This window comes from Erpetoichthys calabaricus, chromosome 13, assembly GCF_900747795.2.
Source record: "Erpetoichthys calabaricus chromosome 13, fErpCal1.3, whole genome shotgun sequence".
Lineage (NCBI taxonomy): Eukaryota > Metazoa > Chordata > Cladistia > Polypteriformes > Polypteridae > Erpetoichthys > Erpetoichthys calabaricus.
In genome coordinates, this window is record NC_041406.2 from 52,031,577 (window position 1) to 52,055,930 (window position 24,354).

At 38.2% G+C, this 24,354-nt stretch overlaps 1 protein-coding gene across 3 annotated transcripts in view; it reads right to left on the reverse strand.

Annotated features, from left to right (window-relative positions):
* LOC114664227 (chromobox protein homolog 3-like) overlaps positions 1 to 18,327 on the reverse strand; it is a 105,043-nt gene extending 86,716 nt beyond the window's left edge. Inside the window, exons 1-2 of one of the 3 annotated variants that reach the window (XM_028818255.2) lie at positions 18,173 to 18,327; positions 13,628 to 13,785 (exon numbers count right to left, since the gene is read on the reverse strand). In XM_028818255.2, the coding sequence (XP_028674088.2) occupies positions 13,628 to 13,699 (72 nt within the window). In that variant the 5' untranslated portion in view covers positions 13,700 to 13,785; positions 18,173 to 18,327. The remainder of the gene's footprint in view (positions 1 to 13,627; positions 13,786 to 18,172) is intronic. The other 2 variants (XM_028818256.2, XM_051935770.1) reach the window with 2 other exon arrangements.
* Between the last annotated feature and the right edge of the window lie 6,027 nt (positions 18,328 to 24,354).

The following is a 24,354-nucleotide window of genomic DNA, read 5'->3' on the forward strand; positions in this document are numbered from 1 at the left end:
GGCAGCACCCTTGACAAATCTCACAAAGAAAGGGGCTCCTGTGTATGTGGTATGGAACGATAAAGCGGAACAAGCATTCAGTGACCTAAAGAAGGCCCTGACATCGGCACCTATATTACACACTCCTGACTTCTCTTTGCCCTTTATCCTCCAGACCGACGCTTCGGACACAGGCCTGGGTGCCGTGCTGAGCCAAAGCATCGATGGTGCAGAACACCCCGTAATATACCTGAGTCGGAAACTGTTGGACCAGGAGACCAGGTACGCAGCGGTGGAGAGGGAGGCCTTGGCCATTAAGTGGGCGGTGACTCATCTGCGGGACTATCTGCTGGGTCAAGAGTTCACCCTAGTGACGGACCATGCTGCCCTCCAGTAGATGGCCCTGCACAGGGAGTCGAACCCCCGAGTCACCAGGTGGTTCTTGGACCTGCAGCCCTATAAGTTTACCATCACTTATCACCGGGGTCCCCTTCAAGCCAATGCTGATGCCCTCTCCCAGGTTCACGACCTCTCGGTTCGGTCCGCCCGACCTGATGGGTCAGGGCCTGGGGGGGGTCATGTCATGCACGTGCGATTACGGAGCCGCGGAATGACTCAAAATGTGACGCGAAATCATATGTCAGACGGGAATGGCGGGGTACTAACCTCTCTCTCTCTATCTCTGCAGAAAGAAGGACGCACCGCCGCCATGAATCAACCTGAACATATCAAAACAATACTACACTTCCGCCTTCCCTCTGTCTCTCCCCGATGACGTCAACAATCCCAGCATCCATCACGGTTCCTTCCCAGCAGTCCGTTCACCTACTTCCGGTCCCTCCATATAAATGTTCCCCTCTCCGCCATTATGGGACTGTATATTGAATGCCAGTTTTGAATTCTTTATTTGTACAAAACTTATATTTCTTTACAGTATATGGGGCCGGAAACCCCAAACCTTTATGTGCGTGGACTCATTCTTTTACAATATATAACCGCTTAGGGCGGTTTTATTTAATTTTTTATCAGAATGGGAATATGTCTCTGGTCTAAGCATATCTGAGATGCTTCAAAAAGCAGAAGGTCAATCAACGCATTCAGGTTCACAAACCACAGCTAAATAAAGTAGTCCAGTTGTGGATACAAATATAAATGTATTGTATAATGTACAAACATATAAATGTACTGAGGGGAAACGTGTTCACAACTGAGCATTTTCTGGCATTCGTTTATTACTTCGTAAAGATTCATGAGTTTGGGACATTTTGAGAATACAACTGGATGACATGACCTATGGCTTTTGCAACATGAGTAAGGTGAGATTTTTCTTGGACTTTTTGAAATTGTTTGACGTTGTCCAGCGTTTGTCACCTTAGACCAGTGTTTCTCAAACTCGGTCCTGGGGACCCCCTGTGGCTTCAGGTTTTTGTTCCAACCAGATTCCTAATCAGTGACAACACCTGATAACACTGAGCTCATTTAATTAGCTGGTATTTTTTTTTCTTTTATTCGACATTCAGAAAAGCATGTTTTTTTACATTTATAAGACATTTATAAAATGTCTGCTTTTGCTATAGATTTAAATGCTTAACTTTCTTTTGTTGATTTCATTATACTTTGCCCTTTCTCTGTGCAGTTTTTTCCCCTTCGTTGTATCTTAACAATGACAACTTAAAATGAGCAGATCAGACACGCTGGCAAACAACACACTGAATAATCAAAGGCTGCAACTACTTTAGGGTCACACCCACTAATTAGTAAATAATGGATTAATTAAACAATTAGAACACCTTGAAAAGTAGAATGAAAATCAAGATGAAAATACTGTTAAAAAGAAAAAAAATACATTATTCCTATATAACTGCTTGGTACATTTTAATATTTTTTTTTTTAGCAAACTTAGTTTTCTAATTAATATATTGTTCCCTAACCACATAACTTGGGAAATATCAGTTCACTTAATTAGCCCAGGAGTTCAATTAAAAACAGAAGCTGGTTGGAACAAAAACCTGCAGCGACAGGGGGTCCCCAGGACCGACGTTGAGAACCCCTGCCTTAGACACACCTATTCTACTTCAATATTTGTTATCTCCATTTTACATGAAAACGTGAAAATAAAAGTTTTCCTCGGCCATCACTACGAACTACAAGGAATAAATAACATTTAAAAAAAATATTTTTGGGTGGAGTATTCTTTTAGAATTGAGAACCTATGGCAGTGTTATGGTGGACAAGAAAATGAGCTACACCTCCATGCATTGTCTTAGGAAATCTGAGTGAGATGGCTTCAGTATTTGGTTTGTGCTTTTTCTGATTGTGCTCAGGTTACTCCCTTTGTTCCTCCCTCCCTATTGAGTTTGTGAGTGTGTCCATGTGGTTCAACGAATGCCAAAGAAAATAGTGACTCACTTAGATTTGACTCTTCTGTGCATCTCATATATCATTCTTTGGGGCTGCCTATCACTAGTACCTACTTAAATAAAGAGACATTTGATCCCCTTGAAATGATTCAATATTTCATGGGACTTTTTCATTCTGAAAGAGTGTGTTTGGAGGCTGGTAACAGGGACACTCAGATCTTTTGTTTGGGAAATACCTCACTGTATGGGTGCAGATTGACTTACATTGCCTGTGGTCGGATACCTGGCTTTGTGATATTAAAATCATGCTCTAATTTCCACAAAAAGACAGTGATGTGCATGTATGCCACTTCTGTAGCTATATATCAAATGCATGCTTCTAGACAAATTTGGGCATGATCATGTTGCAATTGATTTTCACTTTAATAATAATCTAGTCTATCTTTCCTGGAAAGGCTTTACTTTCTCAGAGTGAACAATGAGAATAAACCACACCGGATGATGATATGTTTTCACTGGCAATGCAGTACAACGTTGTTTATCTGTACATACAAACCGCTCACGTTTCCCAGAGCACTGAGAATTCTTTTAATCTTTAATGGTACTTCCTAATAATTTTATTTGTAAATAAACATGCTGAAATAAACTGGTTTTCCAAGAAACAGTTCCAGAATGATTCCTTACTCAATTCTTTTTAAACATAAACCATTAACTTTTAAGGAGTTACTATACTGATGAGCTGTCAATGGAAGAACACTCCTGAAAGTAATGTGGGAAAAATACACATTCTTCACATTAAAAATGACTCAAATTTATCTATGCTTATTAAATGTAATCTACAAATAAGTTTAAAATTTTTCAGTCTGATAAAGTAAACACGACTTTCATAATTAATATACTGTATATAGAGAAAGAGGTTGGGTGCTAAACAGACGGAGGTAATCAAGGTGCATGCTTCCCCAAAGGATGCCGGTGTTCGATCTTGTTTTTCCTAAGTTAGAGGTTTTATACAATTTAGAAAAAATTACATTAAGCACTTATTCTCCCTAATAAGTTGATAAGAATAAGAACTGCCACTGATGCCATTATTAATATTCAGTTGTCATGCATGCACATCTGTGGACCATTTTCCTAGCTCCGGCACGGTAAGCACTACCACTCTAGGCATAGAGAGGGTGCTGTCGCTAGCGATGTCTTCTCTTTTACCTACTGTATGTCCAGATCCAAAGTCTGAGGAGGTTGTCTAGCACTCCTCATATTCTGCCTAGACTTGCCACATCCCTTCTGGCACAGCCGACATAAAAACAGACACAAGCTGAAGAATGACATCAGAATACGACCAAACATTACTGAGGACAGAGCTCCTGACAAAGCCTTGTTTACCTATAGCAGAGAGCAATAGCTAAACAGCCTTTTTCTTGTGCACATTTTTGTTTATTTTTATGCACTTAGTAAAAATGTTGTTGACTGCACTACTGATTACATCCACTTCTGTATGGACATTGTAGTTCCAGTAAGAACAGTATGCTATGCTAACAACAAACCATGGATTACAAGTGACATCAAGGGCCTTTTGAACCAGAAGAAAAGGGCTTTTAAAGGCGGTGATCAGCATGAGCTCAAGCGCATGCAGAAGGAACTCTGAGTCCAGCTCAGGAGCAGTACAGGAGAAAGCTGGAGCAGAAGTTGCAGAACAACAGCATGAAGGAAGTGTGGGATGGGATGAAGATCATCACTGGCTGCAGCTCGAAGCGGGGTGCCACCATCGAGAGAGATGTGGAGAGAGCAAACCAGATTAACAACTTTTTTAACAGGTTTGACCACCCTAACCCACTCTCACCTCAGAGTACTGCTCCCTCCAACCATCCTTCTGCTGATACCAGCATAGGAGAGAGTTTCCCCCAACCCACAATTACAGCAGCGCAGGTGAGCAGAGAGCTGAGGAGACTTTGTGCCAGCAAAGCAGCGGGTCCTGATGGAGTATCGCCACGACTGCTGAAGGCCTGTGCGTTGGAGCTGGGGAGTCCTCTACAGCGCATCTTCAACCTGAGCCTGGAACAGGGGAGAGTCCCAAGGCTTTGGAAAACATCTTGCATCACCCCCGTCCCAAAGATATCACGTCCTAGTGAGCTGAACGACTTCCGGCCTGTCGCTCTGACGTCACATGTTATGAAGACCATGAAGCGGCTGCTGCTTCACCACCTAAGGTCACAGGTCCGCCACGCCCTCGACCCTCTGCAGTTCGCATACCAGGAGAAGGTGGGAGCGGAGGATGCCATCATCTACATGCTACACCGATCCCTCTCCCACTTGGACAGAGGCAGTGGTGCTGTAAGAATTATGTTTCTAGACTTCTCTAGCGTCTTCAACACCATCCAACCTATGCTCCTTAGGGACAAGCTGACAGAGATGGGAGTAGATTCATACCTGGTGGCATGGATCGTGGACTATCTTACAGACAGACCTCAGTATGTGCATCTCGGGAACTGCAGGTCTGACATTGTGGTCAGCAACACAGGAGCGCCGCAGGGGACTGTACTTTCTCCAGTCCTGTTCAGCCTATATACATCGGACTTCCAATACAACTCGGAGTCCTGCCACGTGCAAAAGTTCGCTGACGACACTGCTCTCGTGGGCTGCATCAGGAATGGGCAGGAAGAGGAGTATAGGAACTTAATCAAAGACTTTGTTAAACGGTGCGACTCAAACCAACTACAACTGAACACCAGCAAAACCAAGGAGCTGGTGGTGGATTTTAGGAGGACCAGGCCCCTCATGGACCCCGTGATCATCAGAGGTGACTGTGTGCAGAGGGTGCAAACCTATAAATACTTGGGAGTGCAGCTGGATGATAAATTGGACTGGACTGCCAATACTGATGCTCTGTGTAAGAAAGGACAGAGCCGACTATACTTCCTTAGAAGGCTGGCGTCCTTCAACATCTGCAATAAGATGCTGCAGATGTTCTATCAGGCGGTTGTGGCGAGCGCCCTCTTCATACGCAGTGGTGTGCTGGGGAAGCAGCATAATGAAGAGGGACGCCTCACACCTGGACAAACTGGTGAGGATGGCAGGCTCTATTGTAGGCACAGAGCTGGACAGTTTGACATCTGTGGCAGAGCGACAGGTGCTGAGCAGGCTCCTATCAATAATGGAGAATCCACTGCATCCACTAAATAGTATCATCTCCAGACAGAGAAGCAGCTTCAGCGACAGACTGCTGTCAATGTCCTGCTCCACTGACAGACTGAGGAGATTGTTCCACCCCCACACTATGCGACTCTTCAATTCCACCCGGGGGGGGGTAAATGTTACAATTATACAAAGTTATTGTCTGTCTGTATACCTACATTGTTATCTGCATTGTTTTCACTCTTTAATTTAATATTGTTCTTTATCAGTATGCTCCTGCTGGAGTATGTGAATTTCCCCCTGGGATTAATAAAGTATCTATCTAAAATGGTGACTTGGTTGGTGCCCCAATATTCCTTTTTTGTTGCTCGGGGTGTTTATCTCAGTCACACAGTAAATGATTTTATTGCTGAAATGGCTAGAGTTTAGCTAACCTTTCTTTCAAAAAATAATCCAAACTTGGCAAAAATATTTTTTTTTATCAAGAAAATAATGTTGCTTAGTTTTTAGTTTTACCTAGTCTAAAGAAAAGCTGTTAATACATGCAAGCTGATATCATACAGAAATGTGTTATTGTGAAGGAAATTATTTTTATATATTTCAATTTTATATCTATGTATATACACATACATACATACAAAAATGTTTATACATACAGTATGTGTGCTCATATAATCTCATGGAGCAAATTATTAGGACCATTATACAGTACAAATACTTCTTTTGCTCTCAAAACACCTCGGTTTCATGGATTCCACAAAATGTTGGCAGCATCCCTTTGAGATTGTGGTCCATGTTGACATGATTGCATCGCACAATTTCTGCTGATTTGTCAGTTGCACATTTATGCTGCAAATCTCTCGTTCTACCACATCCCAAAAGTATTCTGTTGGATTCACATCCATTCAGTGGAATGGCCAAAGAAGAACACTGAACTCATTGTCAGGGTCATGAAAACAGTTTGACATGACTTTTGCTTTGTGAAATTGTGTATTGTCATGCTGGAAGAGGAGTAAATTGTGGCCATAATGTAATGGACATGGTCAGCAACAATATTCAAATATACTGTGCTATTCAAGTGATATTTAATTGGCACTATTGGGCCTAAAGTGTGCCAAGAAAACATTTGTTACACCACCTCCAGCCTAGACTGTTGACAAAATGCAGGTTGGGTACATGGATTCATACAGTTGGTGCCAAATTCTTACTCAACCATCTGTGTAGTACAGCAGAAACTGAGATTTATCAGACCAGGCTACCATTTTTCCAGTCTTTAACTGCCCACTTTCCGCAAGTCTGTATCCTCTGCAGCCATAGTTTTCTGTTCTTTGCTGGAACCAGACATGATTGTCTGCTGCTGTGGCCCATCTGCATCAATGTTCATCATGTTGTGCATTCTGAGATGTTTTTCTGCTCACCACAGTTAAACAGAGTGGTTATCTGAGTTACCATAGCCTCTCTGTCAGCTCAAACCAGTCTCGCCCTCTCCCCTGACTTTGCGTCTTGTGTAATGGCCCATCCCCTGGTTATCTCCTTCTCTTGAGACTGTGCTGGGAGACACAGCAAATCATCTTGCAAAGGCATATACTGTATTGATATACAATCCTGGTGGAGAGGGTACTGCCTCATGCTACCAGTAGTGACAAGGAAACTATCCATCCATCCATCCATTTTCCAACCCGCTGAATCCGAACACAGGGTCACGGGGATCTGCTGGAGCCAATCCCAGCCAACACAGGGCGCAAGGCAGGGAACCAATCCCAGGCAGGGCGCCAACCCACCGCAGGACAAGGAAACTAGCAAAACATAAAACTACAGAAGAATCAGTCAGGAAGAGTAAGGTGAGAGCAATTGTCTGTGGCCACCACCTCCAAAAAGCATTCCCCTTTTGGGGGGTGTCTTGCTGTTGTGTCTCCAGTGCATCTGTTGACACTTTCATTTACACCTAAGCAGGTAAAGTGGACAGATTGTTATCCCTGACACTTAATTGACTTGGTGTTAGACTGTGATGATTAAGTGTTCCATTATTTTTTATATTATCTATATGCAAACTTGAGTGTAAAGCAGTAAAACTCCAAGTGACTTTAACAAAGGGTTCAATTAAAAACAGCAGTGAGTCTCAGATTAAGAGCTTGGTTTTAGTGAAATTCTTTAACCACTTCAACACCCCTAGATCCAGGTTACCTTAGCCTGGTGAAAATGATTATTAAAACATACATCTTCTGATGGCTTGGACACATCATCAGTGACGTTACCTAAAGTTATTAGCTGTTTCTCCCAGGTGACCCAACCAGGCCTCATCAAACCCTTATCTAAGTAACATGCATTGACAAGGATCTTTCCCTTTGATCCACAGTGACTCATGTGATGTTAAGACAAACATATGCTTGGCATAGAGAATGAAATATAAAATCTTTGGAGCTTACCTCAATCGGCAATGCCATACCATGCACACTACCCTAGTCTGTAACACTAGTTGTCATATTCCTCTTTCTGTTCAGTCATCTATAACACAATCATCTTCTATGATGTCTGTGATACCAGCATAATGCCTCCTGACCGTCTTCTATGTAATAGTATCTGGGACCTTCAGCTGCTAGTTTTATCCTAAGCAGTCCTTCTGATACTCTGAACTGGAGCTGCAGCTTCTCCCCTGCTCTGCCTGTCTTTCTGGATGAACTTGCTTGCTGTAATTCAAAACACTTCAAATGGTGCCTGCTGATATTTCTTGCACATGCTTACGTTGCCAGTTGTGGTGTCCTTCTTCAAATGCTTTTGTGTTCCGATGTTTCCCTTTCGTGGCACAATAGTATGTCAGCCTTAGCCCCATAGAAAAGATTAGCTAGATTTAGCTGAACATTATAGATTGATGCAATCATTAATTTAAAGTAATAAGGTTGAGCTGATAAGAGTTTAAATCATTAAAATGTATGGCCCATGGCTTGCTTCCTTCTACTACATGCCCCCTATTACCATACCCCTATCATCCAACTGATGCACACTTCTTCCATAATTGCTCACAGTTCATCTTGAACCAGTTCAAAGAGTTCCTTACCATGAATTTGACATGTTGTTTTGAAACTGCTAAAGACCAGTGTGTTCTAGTGCCACTGGCTGCATAATCATACTGTTCTGCAAATGTTCATCAACCCTTGATAGCATGCTGTTCCCTAAACATCCTTGCAGACCTAACTTTTATGGCAGTCTATGAGACCTTGGGATCACTGGACTCCCAATATAGCTGTAACATTCTTAATCCTTCATTTGTCCTGTTAATTAGGATTTTCATCTTGTTGTTGCGCCATGGAATTTGTGGTAAACCAGAGGACAGGTATTTACTATTGTGCATGTATTTATTATTAAGGGTTTCAACAGTTGGCAATGGAATTTCATAAATCTAAGTCCCAAAGGGTCAATTTTGGCTTTGAATTGTTCTCATACCTTGAATATCCACTCATGCCAACCAACACTTTAACTTATAATACCTTAATGGTCAGAAGACATTTATGCAAAGTCATATGTCAGAAAATAATACTAAAAATATCTTTCCTTTTATGCTGAGGAGCAAGATTTTGATCCTAAACTGCTTGATATTACTTGAAATCATGCTCTTTGAAATTTACAAATCTCCTCTAATGGTTTGTCTTCCTTCTTCCCTAAATGATCCTCAAAATTCTTCCACAGCTAGTTTGGCAGTTTAGGTTACTTCTTATACACCATGCAGGGGGCTCCTCTGGTCCAGGTACATATTTTGCCCTTGCAGACTTGACAACATCCTGGACTCCATTCCTTTCCTTTCCACCTCAGCTCCTTACTATTGAACTTGTGACTTGTCCTGGTGGGTTAATCAATGCTCCACACTATCTCAAACTCTGCTCCCTCACTGTGTCATTGAAAGTGTTGTGAAGATGCTGGTGAAACACCCCTTTAGAACAACTCCGCTCTTATTCAGGTGACTCCTAGGTAAATCCAAATTAGTTTGTAATGAATGCAGCTCAATTTCTGGCCCACATTCTTTCCTACTCTTCTTGTGTTATTTTATCATACAGAGCCACAGCATGGCATTACTTTCATCCCCTCTAGCCATCCTGAACCAGCACTTCAAGGACCCCGGTTTTTTCTCTGTCCTGTAGTTCATCATATTGAAGGCTCTAGTTGTTTGCTTCCTTTTAACATCAAACCCTTCCACAGCAACTCATTGACTTGAACTGTTCATATCACCATTCAATGTCACTTCCAGAATCTTTCTCCTTACTAGGTAGATCAATGTTCTGTTTCTCTGCCTGGGAATGAAGTTGGCAGCCTTCAAAAGAGATATGGGGACAAGCACCCATGAAGCTAAACTGACAAACAGACACCCACACAAATAATCTACTAACAATGAGTGCATGTGGCAAGTGTGCAAAAAAACTGCATGGCCTAAAGATACAAAAAGGCACAGATAAAATCTCTAAGGAAGGAGTGGGTGATAAATTGCACAGAAAGCACTCCTAGTAGAGTAGCTTGGATGATGTGTGGCATAGCCAGGCTGAAAAAGCAAAAGCACGTATTTACTGATGCATTTGTACACGTCATCATTAATGTAGCCTGGGATCACTTGATGATTCAAAACCACCAGTTCCATGAGTGGTGACTTTAATGGAAATGGTTAACCTCATATTTTAGTATTAGATCTGCGATTCTTCTTTTACTAAACATATTCAGTACACATTCAAAACATCATTATGTGCCAAACCCTTTTTTCTGCAACAGCATTAGTGCCTTATAACTTCCACCTAATTTATTTAAAAATAAACCATATATGCTTTCTAGTTGTCTGGAAAGGGTGAAGATGTAACTCCAGCGCATCTACCAGTAATTATCACCTAATTACAGCTTCCTTTTGAGTGTCATGTGCACAGGGTTGACTTTGAAAACTAATTAAATGTTTACTTCTGAGCATGGAACCTGCATTTAAAGTTAGCAATGTCTAAGTCTGAAACGCCCACTGTTAACTTGAGTTGGTGGTACAATAACTTTGAATGAAGACCACACTGCGTAACTGTAGAACAGCATTTAATGTTCAATACTCTTTATTTTGATTATACACATAAAATTTTGTGTGTCTTATAGTGTATTATAAAATGTAAGGCAGATTAACTGTTTTAATATAGCCCTTTTTATTTTAAAAACATTTTTAAACAGTACATTGTTACCTTAGTAGTAAGCAGGCAGTAAAAGAATAATATAATGGTTATGGAATTTACCATTTTGACTAAATGTGTTTAATTTAAAAGAGAAGTTTGGCATTTTTCAAGTCAAAGACAGTTCTTCACAATCATGGTGTATATTAGTTTTTCACATGAATTTGCTTGCTAAAGTGAAGCATATTTTATAAATTTTAAACAATAACTAGCCTGCACTTTCATTTTTGTATTGTAGATCTTATGGAAACCAGGGTTCCATTACAAAGAAAAACCATAAAATGTACTGAATATGTCTATTTTTCAAGTCAAACATGTTATTTATTGAACCACATCATGAGATTACACACGTATTGCAAAGGAAAACTAACCATGATGTTTTAATAAGGTAAAAAAGCAAACCACTGTTGTGAGATTTAGCCATATTAAAAGGAGACTTGCTGTGCATTTCACTTTGACAACTACCCTGTTCACCTTTCTTTGCTGCACCCTTTCAACCCCATGGGCATGGATTCATCTCAAAAAGTCATCGCCAAGCAGTGATATTGGCATTACTGAATGCTGATGCCCCCCTCTGTACAGTAGACAATTTGACATTAATAACTGGAAAAGACACACTTACGATTGCTTATATTCTTTACAGTTTAAAGAAGCTTATTTCTTTCACAAAGATACTGTCTGCTGTTGTTGAACTGATAATGCACTTGTGTACTTTAGTGAGAGAGAACATTAAGCAGGCGTGTGGTATGCAATAAAGTAAGTTTAGTACAGACAGGCATAGGCAGAGAAGAAACACAGAGAGCTGTCATTCCTGCCTCACAGCACCAGGGTCTGCGTAAATTTTACATGTTCTCCACATGTTTTTACACATTAATTGGTATGAGTGAGTATTGGTGAGTTTAGACTCTTAAACATATTGTCCTTTTATTACCACAGCTTCTGCAAGAATGATTCATCATGTATTTAGAAAGTTGATAATTGTTTTGTGGTGCTTCAAACTGCTCTGCTCTCTTGAGTATTTATTTTTCATGCATGCGCACAACATACCACAGAATCTGCGATGTGCAAGTGGCCTGGCTGTTTCAAAAATCTAAGGCTTATATTAAAAATACAATACAGTGTAATCAGTTAACTTCAGATTCAATGTTATGAATGTTTGAGTGTGCATCTGTCTGTTATTACAAGTTATGGCAGAACATAACCGCTGAAATAACAGCACTTCAGAAGCAAAAGTAGGATTATAAGCAGAATATAGCTTGGTACCAGGAGCTTGTTCGATTCTCATAACTCCAACCACATTGATGACTGTGAGCAGAAAAGCAAACAGGAAATGTATTTTGCCTCAAAAAAATAGCTACAAACATCTGTGAAAATTATTTCTACTTTCCTTTCATTATCACAAGGATGCCTCAAACACAGAAAAAATGTTTTATTGAACTTAAACATATGCTGCTTCAAAATGGATGTATTTGACAAGTTATATGTTTTTTTCGTTCACCTAAGGACGTTGGTACCCTGCAGCTCGATTATAAGCTGCAAGACCAGACATGGTAGTTTTAAAATTTATAAAAAAACACTTCACTTTGCTTGAAAATTAGAATTACAGATATGTAAGAAACACACAGACTTAAATTTCATGTAAGCAGCAGCACATTTTCATTAAAAGGAAACCATTCAAGAGACAGTGAGTAAAAATGGGTTGTGTCCAGCTAATGAACAAAGTTCAGTCACTAAAACTTACATTTTATAGATCATGCTAAAGACATATCTGGTTTTTAATTTACGTATTGAAATAGAGGTATTATCTTACAAGGTAATGTTGTCTGACTTCAATGAGGCTTTATCATATTTAGTCTTGTTTAAACAGAAAGTTGGTTTAAGTGTTTAGTTTGTAACACCCACCAATAATCTTTGTTTTAACCTTGTTATATTGCTTAACTTTGCATAATAATTTGTTTTGTACATTTTTTTCTAATTGTACTGACTGTAAAATATATTAAGTGCAATGCTTTACTTTCTCAGAATCTTACCATGGCACAATATATAAATATTTAGGTTCCTGGTTTTATTGTGTCTTGATAGCAATTTAAACTAATTATGACAATTACCAACAATCAAACTTTAACAAATGGTAAATTGTACTTTGGTCACCACAATACTGGAAAAAACAACTAGCAAAAAAAAATGAAATTCTAGTTAATATCGGATATTAATCCAAGATTTATAACATTTTCTTTAGGTTTAGGTCTCTTCCTAGGTGGACATTAATCTATTTTCAACATCTGATTTTCATAAGCCATAACCACGGTCACCTTTATCTGCAATAGTTGCGACTACAAATTTCATTGGTAAGTCCACTTCAACCTAAAGATGAATACCAAGAATTCTGATGCCATGCTCGAGGACTAGCAGCTTGAAAGAGGCTTAAATCACTAAACCAACTTGGTGTTTAGTATTTGTCTAATCTCTGTTTTTCATTATATTCAACAGTTTTTATTGAAACTGTGAGTTATTTTCAAGCTTTAAAAGTTCTCTTCAGTGTTTACACCTTTTTTATAAACAACGATTCCTAGTTTAAACAAAGTTCAAACCTGTATTATGGCTTCTTATGCAGTGTTGACAGGTTAGGGAGGGAAACTGTATTCTTTCCTAGAGCAACAAAACGGGTTGGACTGCAGAAAGTTATGAAACCTAACATTTAATTAGAATCTTAAAATACTTCCAAGCACTACCTGGAGAATGACAACCATGTATTAACATAACACCAAAGTCTTTGTAAAAGTTTACTCCTTTGCTATCTCCCATCTTGTATTTATAATTAATGTTCCTTTCACTTCAACTTCTATGCTGTATTTTTCAACTGCACTGTGTAATATGCTGTAAAAAAAACTCTGCCTTACCTGTAAAAATAGAAATGACCAAAGAATTATGAGAACAGTTAATTGTTCATCACTTTATTAAACCTGTTCTTACTTGTATAGTAGATGATTGCAGGGTGGCTTTCCTGGAAGCATGAAGGTCAAGACAGGAATCAGTCATAGACATGTCATCTTCTTGGGACACACTCGATTTAACAGCACGGTTTTACAATGGAGAAGGAAACCCAAATCCTCATAAGGAACCAATGGAACCTAAGAGAGCATAAATCCACAGTTAAAAGTACAGAGAAACCTAAACAAAGGTGACAAGTCTGACTGCATTTGTGCAAATATCCTGGCCACACTGTAAAGGGCATAAACTGAAGCTCAGCAGAGGCCGCTGTATAGGTTCATTTTGTAAAACTCTACTGAAAAAACAGTCAGCACACTGATTAATGAATAGTGGCAGCCATTCACTGGTCTGCATTACTCGGAGAGCCAGGCGCACTAATTGGTGGACATCTAGAGCTAGTGTCATTTCAAAAGCCAAGCTGAGATAAATACTTGGTGGCTGGCCAAGGTGTGCTTCGTCAATTGCTGCTTCAGCCATTCCTCTATTTTCATATAGTTCCTTCTTTTTGAATCTACAGCCTGTGCTGCTTAAGAATCAGCCCTGTACTCAGGCTGCAACATGTGCAGACAAAAACAAACTGACTGGTGTGAACTGAGTAGGCACCCTAACGCAAACTTTCAACAGTTTGTGAAAGGTTGATTTCATCTTGAAATTGGTGCATGCCAAGCTAACTTACATGTAGATTCGGTACAAGGAGTTGAATAATCTGTAAGTCTTGCTGTGAATAGAAGACAAAAGTCAGCTCAAGCTCCATTTTCAGATGGACAGTCAAGTTAGATTTAATCTGACAGGGAAACGCTAAACAATGTAAATGCTTATTTATATTATTTAGATGCAGTTTTTAGGAAGATGACTTCTTGTGAAGGACGTTGTACAGTAACCTGGAAAGTGAACCAGCATAAGGGATGGGCAGTGAAGGACTGTCTACAAAGGCAATATATTCCCCCATTACACCGATTAGCAGCATACCATTGACATTTTTCAAGTTTAGAATCCTACAGGGCCACATGTGAAATGTATTTGGAGTGGAACCTGCTGGAGGGAGCTCTCAGGAGGCAGCTTCCCTTCCCACATTTGTGTGGCCGGGAAGTGCTTCTGGAGTACTTCCAGGTGCAGCTTTGACAGAAGCCTCTCCTTCTCAGCTGGGTGAATTTGGGGTCAGGAGAGAAGTAGTGACAAAGGCTATCATGGGATAGAAAATGAGGGAGAGGTCCCTGTGCACTTAAATAATCTATATTGTGGTACAGTGTAACAATATAAATATTTATATATTTTGGATCTAAGACAATGTCTCATTAGTTGTGCTTTGGTCAGGGGTGCAAGAAGTCCCAGCACCATCTCAGTCTTCTAACCAATTAACACAGCACACACACTCTGGATTTGATTTTACAATTCACTAGGACGTACTTTATTGGTTTTTACCTCTTGTCTCTTCAAGAGTGGCTTAATTTCTTGACTCTTTTTGTTTGCAGCAACACAATTAAACAGCCTACAGCTTTCCGATTCTCTTCAGACAACACCCTACCTTCAGAGAGTGGTGCTAAATCTGAAACTCTGTGTACACAAACCTCCCATGCTTAAAGGAAAGGCCCAAAAACAGCAGTTAATGCTATTTTATGCAGTTTTTTTGTGTGAATTTCCCTAGCTTGCTTTTGCTGGTGACATATTAGAACAATTAATGATTAAAGTGCAGGGAAGCATCTAGTGACCACTTTGCTGCACTTCATAAAGGAGCACATGAGCAAATACTGAAAAATGACAGTGGCAAATGATGATTGATGCAGGATCTGCAATCTGCATATTTCCATTTATAGGTTTTGACAATACATATAAGAAGACAGTGAAATATTTTCCAGTACGATCCTATGTAAGCACTTTTACACTGAAATGAATTTCCACAAAATTTCTTTTTTCAGCTGAAGCACTGATGTACATACAAACATATGAGATATAGACTACTGTCACACTAAAGTTTATTTTTGCTTAATTTAATTTTTTACCTTATGGATGCTTGTTCCTTCTTACTTATTTGATATTCACCTGTAAATTGCAGTTAATTACAGTGTGAAGTTTTCAACTTACAATGGACACTTTCTATTTAGGCTAGTTCATATCAATTGCACAAAACAAATAATTACTAACAAATAAAACAAGTGTTGGTTTTCCTCACAAACCCCACAGACATGCATGCCAGGTCAATTAATATGCAATTCCAAACTGGCCCTGTGTGAATGTGGATGTGTGCAAGAGTCGATCTTGTGTCTCCTTATCCAAGACTGTTTTCTTCTTTTGTGTTCCATTCTGAACAGATAGGCTGCAGTCACTGAAACCAAGCAGGTTTGCAAATATTATGTTATTTTAAAGCAAGTGTTTAAAATTAGTGTGCATGCCAAAATGTTTGAAAAACAGGCATGTTATGCATGTGATAAGGGCTGAAGCCAATCAGTAATTGTGACATCATCGTAGTTTTTTTAAGTGTTGAAAAATAGGGACAAATTACACATAGAGTAAGAAATGATTAGCATAGTAATTTTGGCAAATGCTTGGCTAAATTACACAGAATATTGAAACAAAGCAGGCTTCTTGGTCCTCAGTACTAATGAAAAATTGCCAATAATGAATGTCCTTCTTTGGTTTTGAAAAATAGGTAAGGATCACAAATAATCTCTAATCTCAAAACATTAAAACACACCTTTTTCACATTCAATGTCCAAAAAAAAAATTCTTGAGAATATGGTTTCATTTTGGCCATTCTTGAACCCATGACTGAACATTAGAAACCTTGCAACAAAAGTGGACTGAATAACAGGTTTCAGCTGTGCCAGTGCAATTACAAAGGTTTCTCTAATAACCAATTAGCATTTAAACTGACTATTTAAGGATGTGTTTAGGGATTTTACCATTACAACACTGAGAAAATGGCTGTTGAAAATGACACTTTGCAGTTACATGCGAATAATTAATTAAAAATGATTCATTTTAACCAGTAACACTAGTTTGTGTTTGGCTATACTGTTATATCAGTTTAATGGTATGTTGATAAAAAAGCTGTCGATTTCAATCAAAAACACAAACATTTCTGGGTGTATGGCTGGTACCACCGGCAACAGCAGTAATGTATTGGCCCTATTTTTATACACACTAAATTGCATATTTATAAAAAATGCATCAATTTAAATAAAAAATGAACATTTCCGGGTGAGTTCATACTTTTGGCTAGTAGTGAATTTGCAGTGCTCACAGGCATACAAAGGTTTGCGCGTGTATTTTTTTCAGTTCACTACCTGTGAAATTCAAACAGAAACAAGTTTATGCGCAATTAAACGTTCAGGCAAAACCTCTTCATTTTTGCATGTGCAGCAGGGAAATTTGACTATTCATTTAGGTCACTTACTAACCGGTTAGATAATCCAGCTTTAGTGAAGCAGACGAAAACCTGCCCGTTCAGTCCTCCACCCAACCCGGCCCTGCCGCTCCTGTTTCTATAGACGCTGCGCACAACTCACTGTTGCTGAATCCGCCGCGACCTTCGACCCCAGTATGTGAGATCCAATCAAACAGTGGGTCGGCTATAGACCCAAAATTTCCACGTCGGCAGAAAAAAATGCAACATGGAAGAAAGAACTGCAACTGTTCTAGTACACCTTAATCTGAACAGGTAAAGCAAAACTACGGGAAAACAATGACAAATAATAAGACCATGTTGCCAGGGTCTAACCTTCTTTAAATGCACCCTGAAAGTGACTTTTAAAAATCTTGCCGGCTTCAAATTTAAAGGGGAACATGTGTGTAGGTTTTGCATCGCACGTAATGGAAAGCGCTTCGTGGCGAGTCCAGGCACAAAACGCAGGGTTAAGAGGCGAACTGTGACAAAGTGGGGATCTTCTGCAAGCTTCCGTTTGACAAGTTGCGGACACTTTTTTTGTACACTTTACTCGCTGTTCGCGATTGTTTTACCCGACTATACAACTGGCATTATTGGAAACCTGCATGTGTCTGTTACAAAGTCATCTCTACACACAGGACACTGGAAATGTCTTTAACACGAACTGAGCAGAAAGTGTTGCATTGCTAAGGGGAATACTAGTTTTTGAAAGGAAAGTTCTGTTAACACTTCGACTCTGAGTACTGTAGAAGTCAGTGCACTACAGAACTTTGTTTTCAGAGACCAGAATCCTACGCGGAAGAGCCTTCTTCGCTGGACAAACATAGTGGACGGATGTCTAAAGGCAAGGTGGTCTGTGTGATTATTATTACTTTTATTCAAATCCGGTTGAACTGTCTGATTATTTTGAGAACGTTTTCTCGATCGACCTGCAGGGACTGGGGAAGGCTTGTGTGATGACAGTGGGTCTCGTTTTTGTGTATTTACCCACTAATACACAGGCAGAGAGGGAAGAAAGAAATCTTCGTTGAGTACAATTGCTTTTAAATATTTATTTATTCCCAATATTTACGATTGATCCCTATTTCAAGGAATCTACGTACTTGAAATATGATAAGCCAATAAATCTCTCTACAACTCACCTGTGACAAATGAGCAATTTCTGGTAAATTTCAGTCGGTATTTCAGTTAAACGTTACTTCATACAGCGCCATGAAGGAAGTCCATCAACTCAGTGCGCTTAACCGGGCCATCGGAGTTACGGTAAAAAATCGCGAGAAGAAGGCAGATCACCGTTTTAACTTTTAGGTGGCACCCAGAACAAACCGTCACCTGTCGCAGCACTGCCAGAAACAACATTACGTAATTAATATTACACTCTCTTCCTTTTATTTTCCAACCATTATCCAAGAGCGCCTCCTAATGCCATTCACTGTCTCACCCAGTGTTCAGTTAAGATCTAATCTTTGTCAGCATTTAACTTTTGATGGCCGAGCTCTCATATTTATGAAAAGATTGAGGAGATGGATGTTCATGGCAAAGGCAATGGGGTCCACCTCTCCGATATTGACATCAATGTTTTCAGTAATAATGTACAGGAGGGTTTAGTTACTGGGGAGTCACTTGATAGATGAGGTTCCTCTTCACTGAAGTAGCAGATTGCAGCATTCTGTTATACTTGGTAGTAACAATTGTTTGATGTTGGGTTCAACAGGCAGCAAGAGTATTGTTTGTGCATCTGGATTCAAAAGTGCTGCAGGGTTGAACGCGTGGTATTGGGTGAATCAGGATTGCCAGTTGCACAGCAGTTACCCATGGTTAGACAGTGGATTTGTTGGGAAGCACCCGAGAGAAGGGAATTTGTGCTACTATCTGTTAAATGGGGCGGTGGCCCTTAGGAAATGTTTTGTATATAGTGAACATTACAGATTGTTATTTAACTGGTAAATAATAAAGACTGGCTCCCACAATGTTTGTCAAAAGGAAGTGCGTGGCCTGGTCATTTTAAGGGGCTGGCAATGATGGCAGGTACAATCTCCACATCTTAGTTTAAGAGCGACTTCTATTGTTTTGTTCAGTCAAGAGCTAATCTGTCAGTAATTAAATTTAAGGGTTGAGCTCTCATATTTAGTTCACAAAGGGCTATTGGTACCTGTAGCTCTTTGTTCCAGCTACTTTTTAATTACTAGTCAGTAACCCCTAACAGTTTAGCCTATTTTAAAGCTTTTAGTCACTTTTTAAAAAATGTTATAAACCTGAACTGCTTATTTCTTCCTTAACCAGTTGCCATTTAACGATACAAACTGAACTTGCCAGATCAAATCATTTGGACAATGATTTCATAAAAAGAATATAAGTAGTATTGTAGTTTATGTAGGTTTGGAAGTTCCTTACTGTCATGTGTAAAGAGTACAGTGAAATTCTGACTTGCATGTGCCAGTCAACATGCATCTCATCACAACTCAATGGAGCCATAATTAGTGAGTATAACTGCCTTACCTCAAAATTTCTGTCTGTCTTACCTGAAAAATATCAGAACATATTTGTCATTACCAATGCAAAATACAATACAATTTGTATGTACTTAATAGTGAGAAATTTTGAATCAGGATGTAATAACTTATTTTGCTTTCTCACAAATGGTGCACTGCAAATATGAACCCAGCAACATTAATTCCTGTGCCAATACACACTACAAAATAAAAGCTATGTACTTGTTCTCAATGTGTCTGATTGTCTTGACTACATTAACTTGTCTGAACCCTTATTAAAAATATCTGTTTTATTGTAGTGATTCTACTGCCAAGCTCTCATGCCACTGTGAACCTCCAGGAACAGAGTTTGAGATGCTTGCTTTAGGGTTTTCTCTGTTTCTGCACATATCACAATTAAGTTAGCCTCTATACAGATTTTGTTAATGATGATCAACAAGCATTTAGCCTTTTTTACACTATTGTAAATAAAGCTCAAAAGATCTGTATTTTTATTCTATCTTATTATTTTTGATCCTGTGTAATCCAGTACATGGGACCGTTAAAGACAATGCAGGAAGTATAATTGCATGTTGTAATTTTAGCTGGGTTAGCTGTCATTTGTTACTCTAAATATATTGTCTTGTTTAAGTGTTCAGTCAAATTTATTCTTACAGTAGATGGCATTCTTTTTATTGGCTGTAGTATTGAGCAATGAGCTGGTACCAAATGTATTTTGTTTGAGATAGAGTTAGTCTTGCATTCTGCAGAATAAGCTAGGATGGTTTTAAAATTTAGACACTAGAGAGTTCACATGTAAATTATTCCTCTTTTCAATAATGGTAAATTAAAATTACTGTTATCAACATTGTGTGTACCCATTGAAATTGAAAGTCTATGGATACATTTCCCCTTTAGAAACAATGGCTGTCTGCCTTTGTGTATTTACTTGAGAGAATAAAGCACAAGATGATAAAATGTGCACAGGAGGAAATAAATTAACATGCACAGCCAATGTGAATGTTAAGTGTATTTAAAAAAAATAAACTGCCATACTTGATTGCTGTTTAATGAACTTTCTAAATCATTTGCTTGGCTACCTTTACAACGTGTGTTGTTTCTTAAATGCTTATTACAAGTAATTGAAAAATTGAATTAATACAGCATCACTTTCCAACATGAGAATACAATGCGTCATCTTTTCTAAATTGCTGAGACAGGTAATGAAGTGTGCGTAAACGTTTGGCAAGCAAAGTAGATTTTAAGAAGTATTTGGTGTGTACAGGGCAATACACCTTCAATAAATTAACTGAAGTTTTCAAAATGTAATTTCCTTTTAATGCACTTAATACTCATATTCTTAATTTTTTTTTTCTGTGTGATTTTCTTTTTTTTTTTTTGTACAGGTGCTTGGTCTAGTTCAGAGATTGCAGCAGCACACACATCTGACTTTGATGTTTTTTCTTTTTGGTATGAATTCTTTTGGACTAGTTCATTCTTTTTTGTCTACAGTGGCCAGAGTTGCTGGAGCTGTTTTAAATGTGTTTTAAACTTTTATCTCCTAGATAAGTAAATGCAGCTGTTGGTCCATCTATTCCTTTTTTTGTACCCACTGTAGTTCAGGGTCACAGGGCCTGCAGCCTCAGGAACATTTGGCATTAGACAAGAATAAACCCTGGACTGGGTGCAAGCATATTGCAAGCTACACTCTATTCATACTAAAATTTAGAGGCACCAGTTGACCTAACATTAATATCTTTTTGGATATGGGAGTAAAAACAGAAAACCTGGGGAAAATGCATAGAGCAACAGGGAGAACTTGCATGCTCCACACAGACAGTGCCTGGGCTGAGATGTCAACTCAAAACTATGAAGCTGTGATGCAGTCATGTTAACCACTGTGCCGTCTCGGTGTCCTTCAGCTGTTGGTTTAATCTAAAGCAATGGAAAACCTCTGGCTCTGAATCAGGTTGTTTTTGTTTTTTTTGTGGTACCTCATCTCTCTTAATAGTATAACACATATTGTAATATATTATCGTGGAAACGTCAAATACAAGTAATATCCTTATATTTAAGATAATTTATGGGTATTAGCAAATGAAAAAATATTGCTGACAATAAATTATGAAATATTGCACACTGTGTGTAGCACAGTCAAGAAACAATAGCACTTTTAAAGTATTTGATTTTTTTTTTAATAAAAACCATTAGAATATTTGATATTTTTGTTTGCTTAAAATAAAAAGCACACATAATGTGTTTTTTGTGTTAATGTTATTTTTGGAAGCTTCTACAGTTGAAAATGATTGGTTTATTTATATTTCAGATGCTGTATTGGTTAAGAGTATCATTTTTAAAAAAAACTAAATGGAAGATGCATGAACACAAATTTTCTTATTGTCTTCTGAGATAATGTACAGATAATTTATAGCGTACTACATATTAAAATTAATGAAACTTTTGGTGTATATCTTTATTTTTTTAAATGAATGTGTAGTGCACTTGCTGTTATGTTGTCCAGTGGTTTCAAGCAACCGAAGGAAAAGAAGGCATTTCGTTGGCATATTGGATTGCTGTTATTTGGATTTTTTACACCGTATAGGTACTGTGGTTAACTCTACTGTACTGCTGAAAAATCAGTGATGTTGTTAACTTGCAGGAAAGGAAAAATATCAACACTCTTCATTTACCAATTAGGATGTTGGGCTTCTTAAAATTTTAAAGAATTTTAAAGTTCACTTAAAATTCTGTAAGGTACAAACAGTATTAACTACATATATTGATTTCTTTCATAAAATTGTTTTGGAACTGCCCAGTATGGCATATGTTCTTTCCTAGCTGGCATTCACATTTTCCTTTTTCTTTTCTTCTGTGTAACTTTCTTGTTAAATCTTTGTAATGTTTGCCAAAATTAATTTGAACAAAAATGTCTGTTTCATAATCTGAAAATATTAACTTTTGTCTTATCACCTATATAATGATTAGACTTCAGTGTTGTTTTACTTGTGCTTATTTTAATATTCCCTTTTATCTTTTTTAATTAAAAAAATTGAGACTGTCATCTGAAGGTAGTCTCTGTTGTGAAAGTACCTGATTTGATGTATTTGATTTCCAGTTATGATACTGTGACCCTTCCTTAAATAGCTTTCAGATTGGCAATATTTGTTTCACTGTGTTCTTATGTTTGTACGTTATACTGTTTATCCATTAACATTCAGCATTTTAGTGAATGTGTCAAAACCCAGCAATAATGCATTAATTACTAAGTTTAACTATTTTGACAAATGTGTGTAGTGTGAATAATATTGCTATTTTATTTTAGATAGATTTGGAATGACTGTTTTTGAGCAGGAAGACCATTTTAATTAACATCAGATATGACTTAGCTAAAAATTAGAGGAAGTACATGTAAAAAAAAATACAGCTACCGTATAATTAATTATTTATTGTACTGAAATGGTAAAAAATATTACAGATGAGTTTAGTTACTGGCTGATTAAAAATCAGTAAAGTATGTCATAATGAAACTTGTTGTTCTTGTGAAAGTTTATGGCAAGACAAAAGCTCTATGATGCCAATTCCAGTAAATAGAATAATTGTCGAAAAGCATATTGCAGTAAGTAGATGGCAATCTATTCATTTTTAGATTGTTTATGTGGACAGAAATAACATTGTGCCAGATTACACTTTCATTCAGATTAATATTGCTTTAAGTATCTAACTCTCTAACTAAAATAATACTGCTATATTGATTGAATAATTACAGTACACATCATTTATAAAGTGGAACTGCTGCTGATTTAAATTAAAATTACCAAGTTAGTTAGTTCAAATGAAACATCATCAAATAAATGTTTCAGGGACCCAAGTGACATGTCTTAGAGTGGTAGTTTTCAGTCCAAGGGGGCTGCAAGATGACTGATAATACTTATAAAATAGCAACAGCATACTTAAAAATCAAACTACAGCAGGAGTGTCAAACATATCTTTTTAAAGCTGGCTGCTTCATCAGTATTCAAAATATTATTTACAGTGCATATATATCTGAAAGAGCCCTCCTTTAAAGCGTGCTTCATGTATAGACTGTATCTGTATATAGTTAGCTGGATTACATTTACACCTGGCATTAAAATGTGTCTCCATTGTTGCATCATATCCGGAAAAAAATTGGATGAGCTCCCTACAGTTGTGCTTGAAAGTTTGTGAACCCTTTAGAATTTTCTATATTTCTGCATAAATATGACCTAAAACATCATCAGATTTTCACTCAAGTCCTCAAAGTAGATAAAGAGAAACCAGTTAAACAAATGAGACAAAAATATTATACTGGGTCATTTATTTATTAAAGAAAATGATCGAATATTACATATTTGTGAGTGGCAAAAGTATGTGAACCTTTGCTTTCAGTATCTGGTATGACCCCCCTTTTGCAGCAATAACTGCAACTAAACATTTCCGGTAACTGTTGATCAGTCCTGCACACTGGCTTGGAGGAATTTTAGCCCATTCCTCCGTACAGAACAGCTTCAACTCTGGGATGTTGGTGGGTTTCCTCACATTAACTGTTCGCTTCAGGTCCTTCCACAACATTTCGATTGGATTAAGGTCAGTACTTTGACTTGGCCATTCCAAAACATTAACTTTATTCTTCCTTTAACCATTCTTTGGTAGAACGACTTGTGTGCTTAGGGTCGTTGTCTTGCTGCATGACCCACCTTCTCTTGAGATTCAGTTCATGGACAGATGTCCTGACATTTTACTTTAGAATTCTCTGCTATAATTCAGAATTCATTGTTCCATCAATGAAGGCAAGCCGACCTGGCCCAGATACAGCAAAACAGGTCCAAACCATG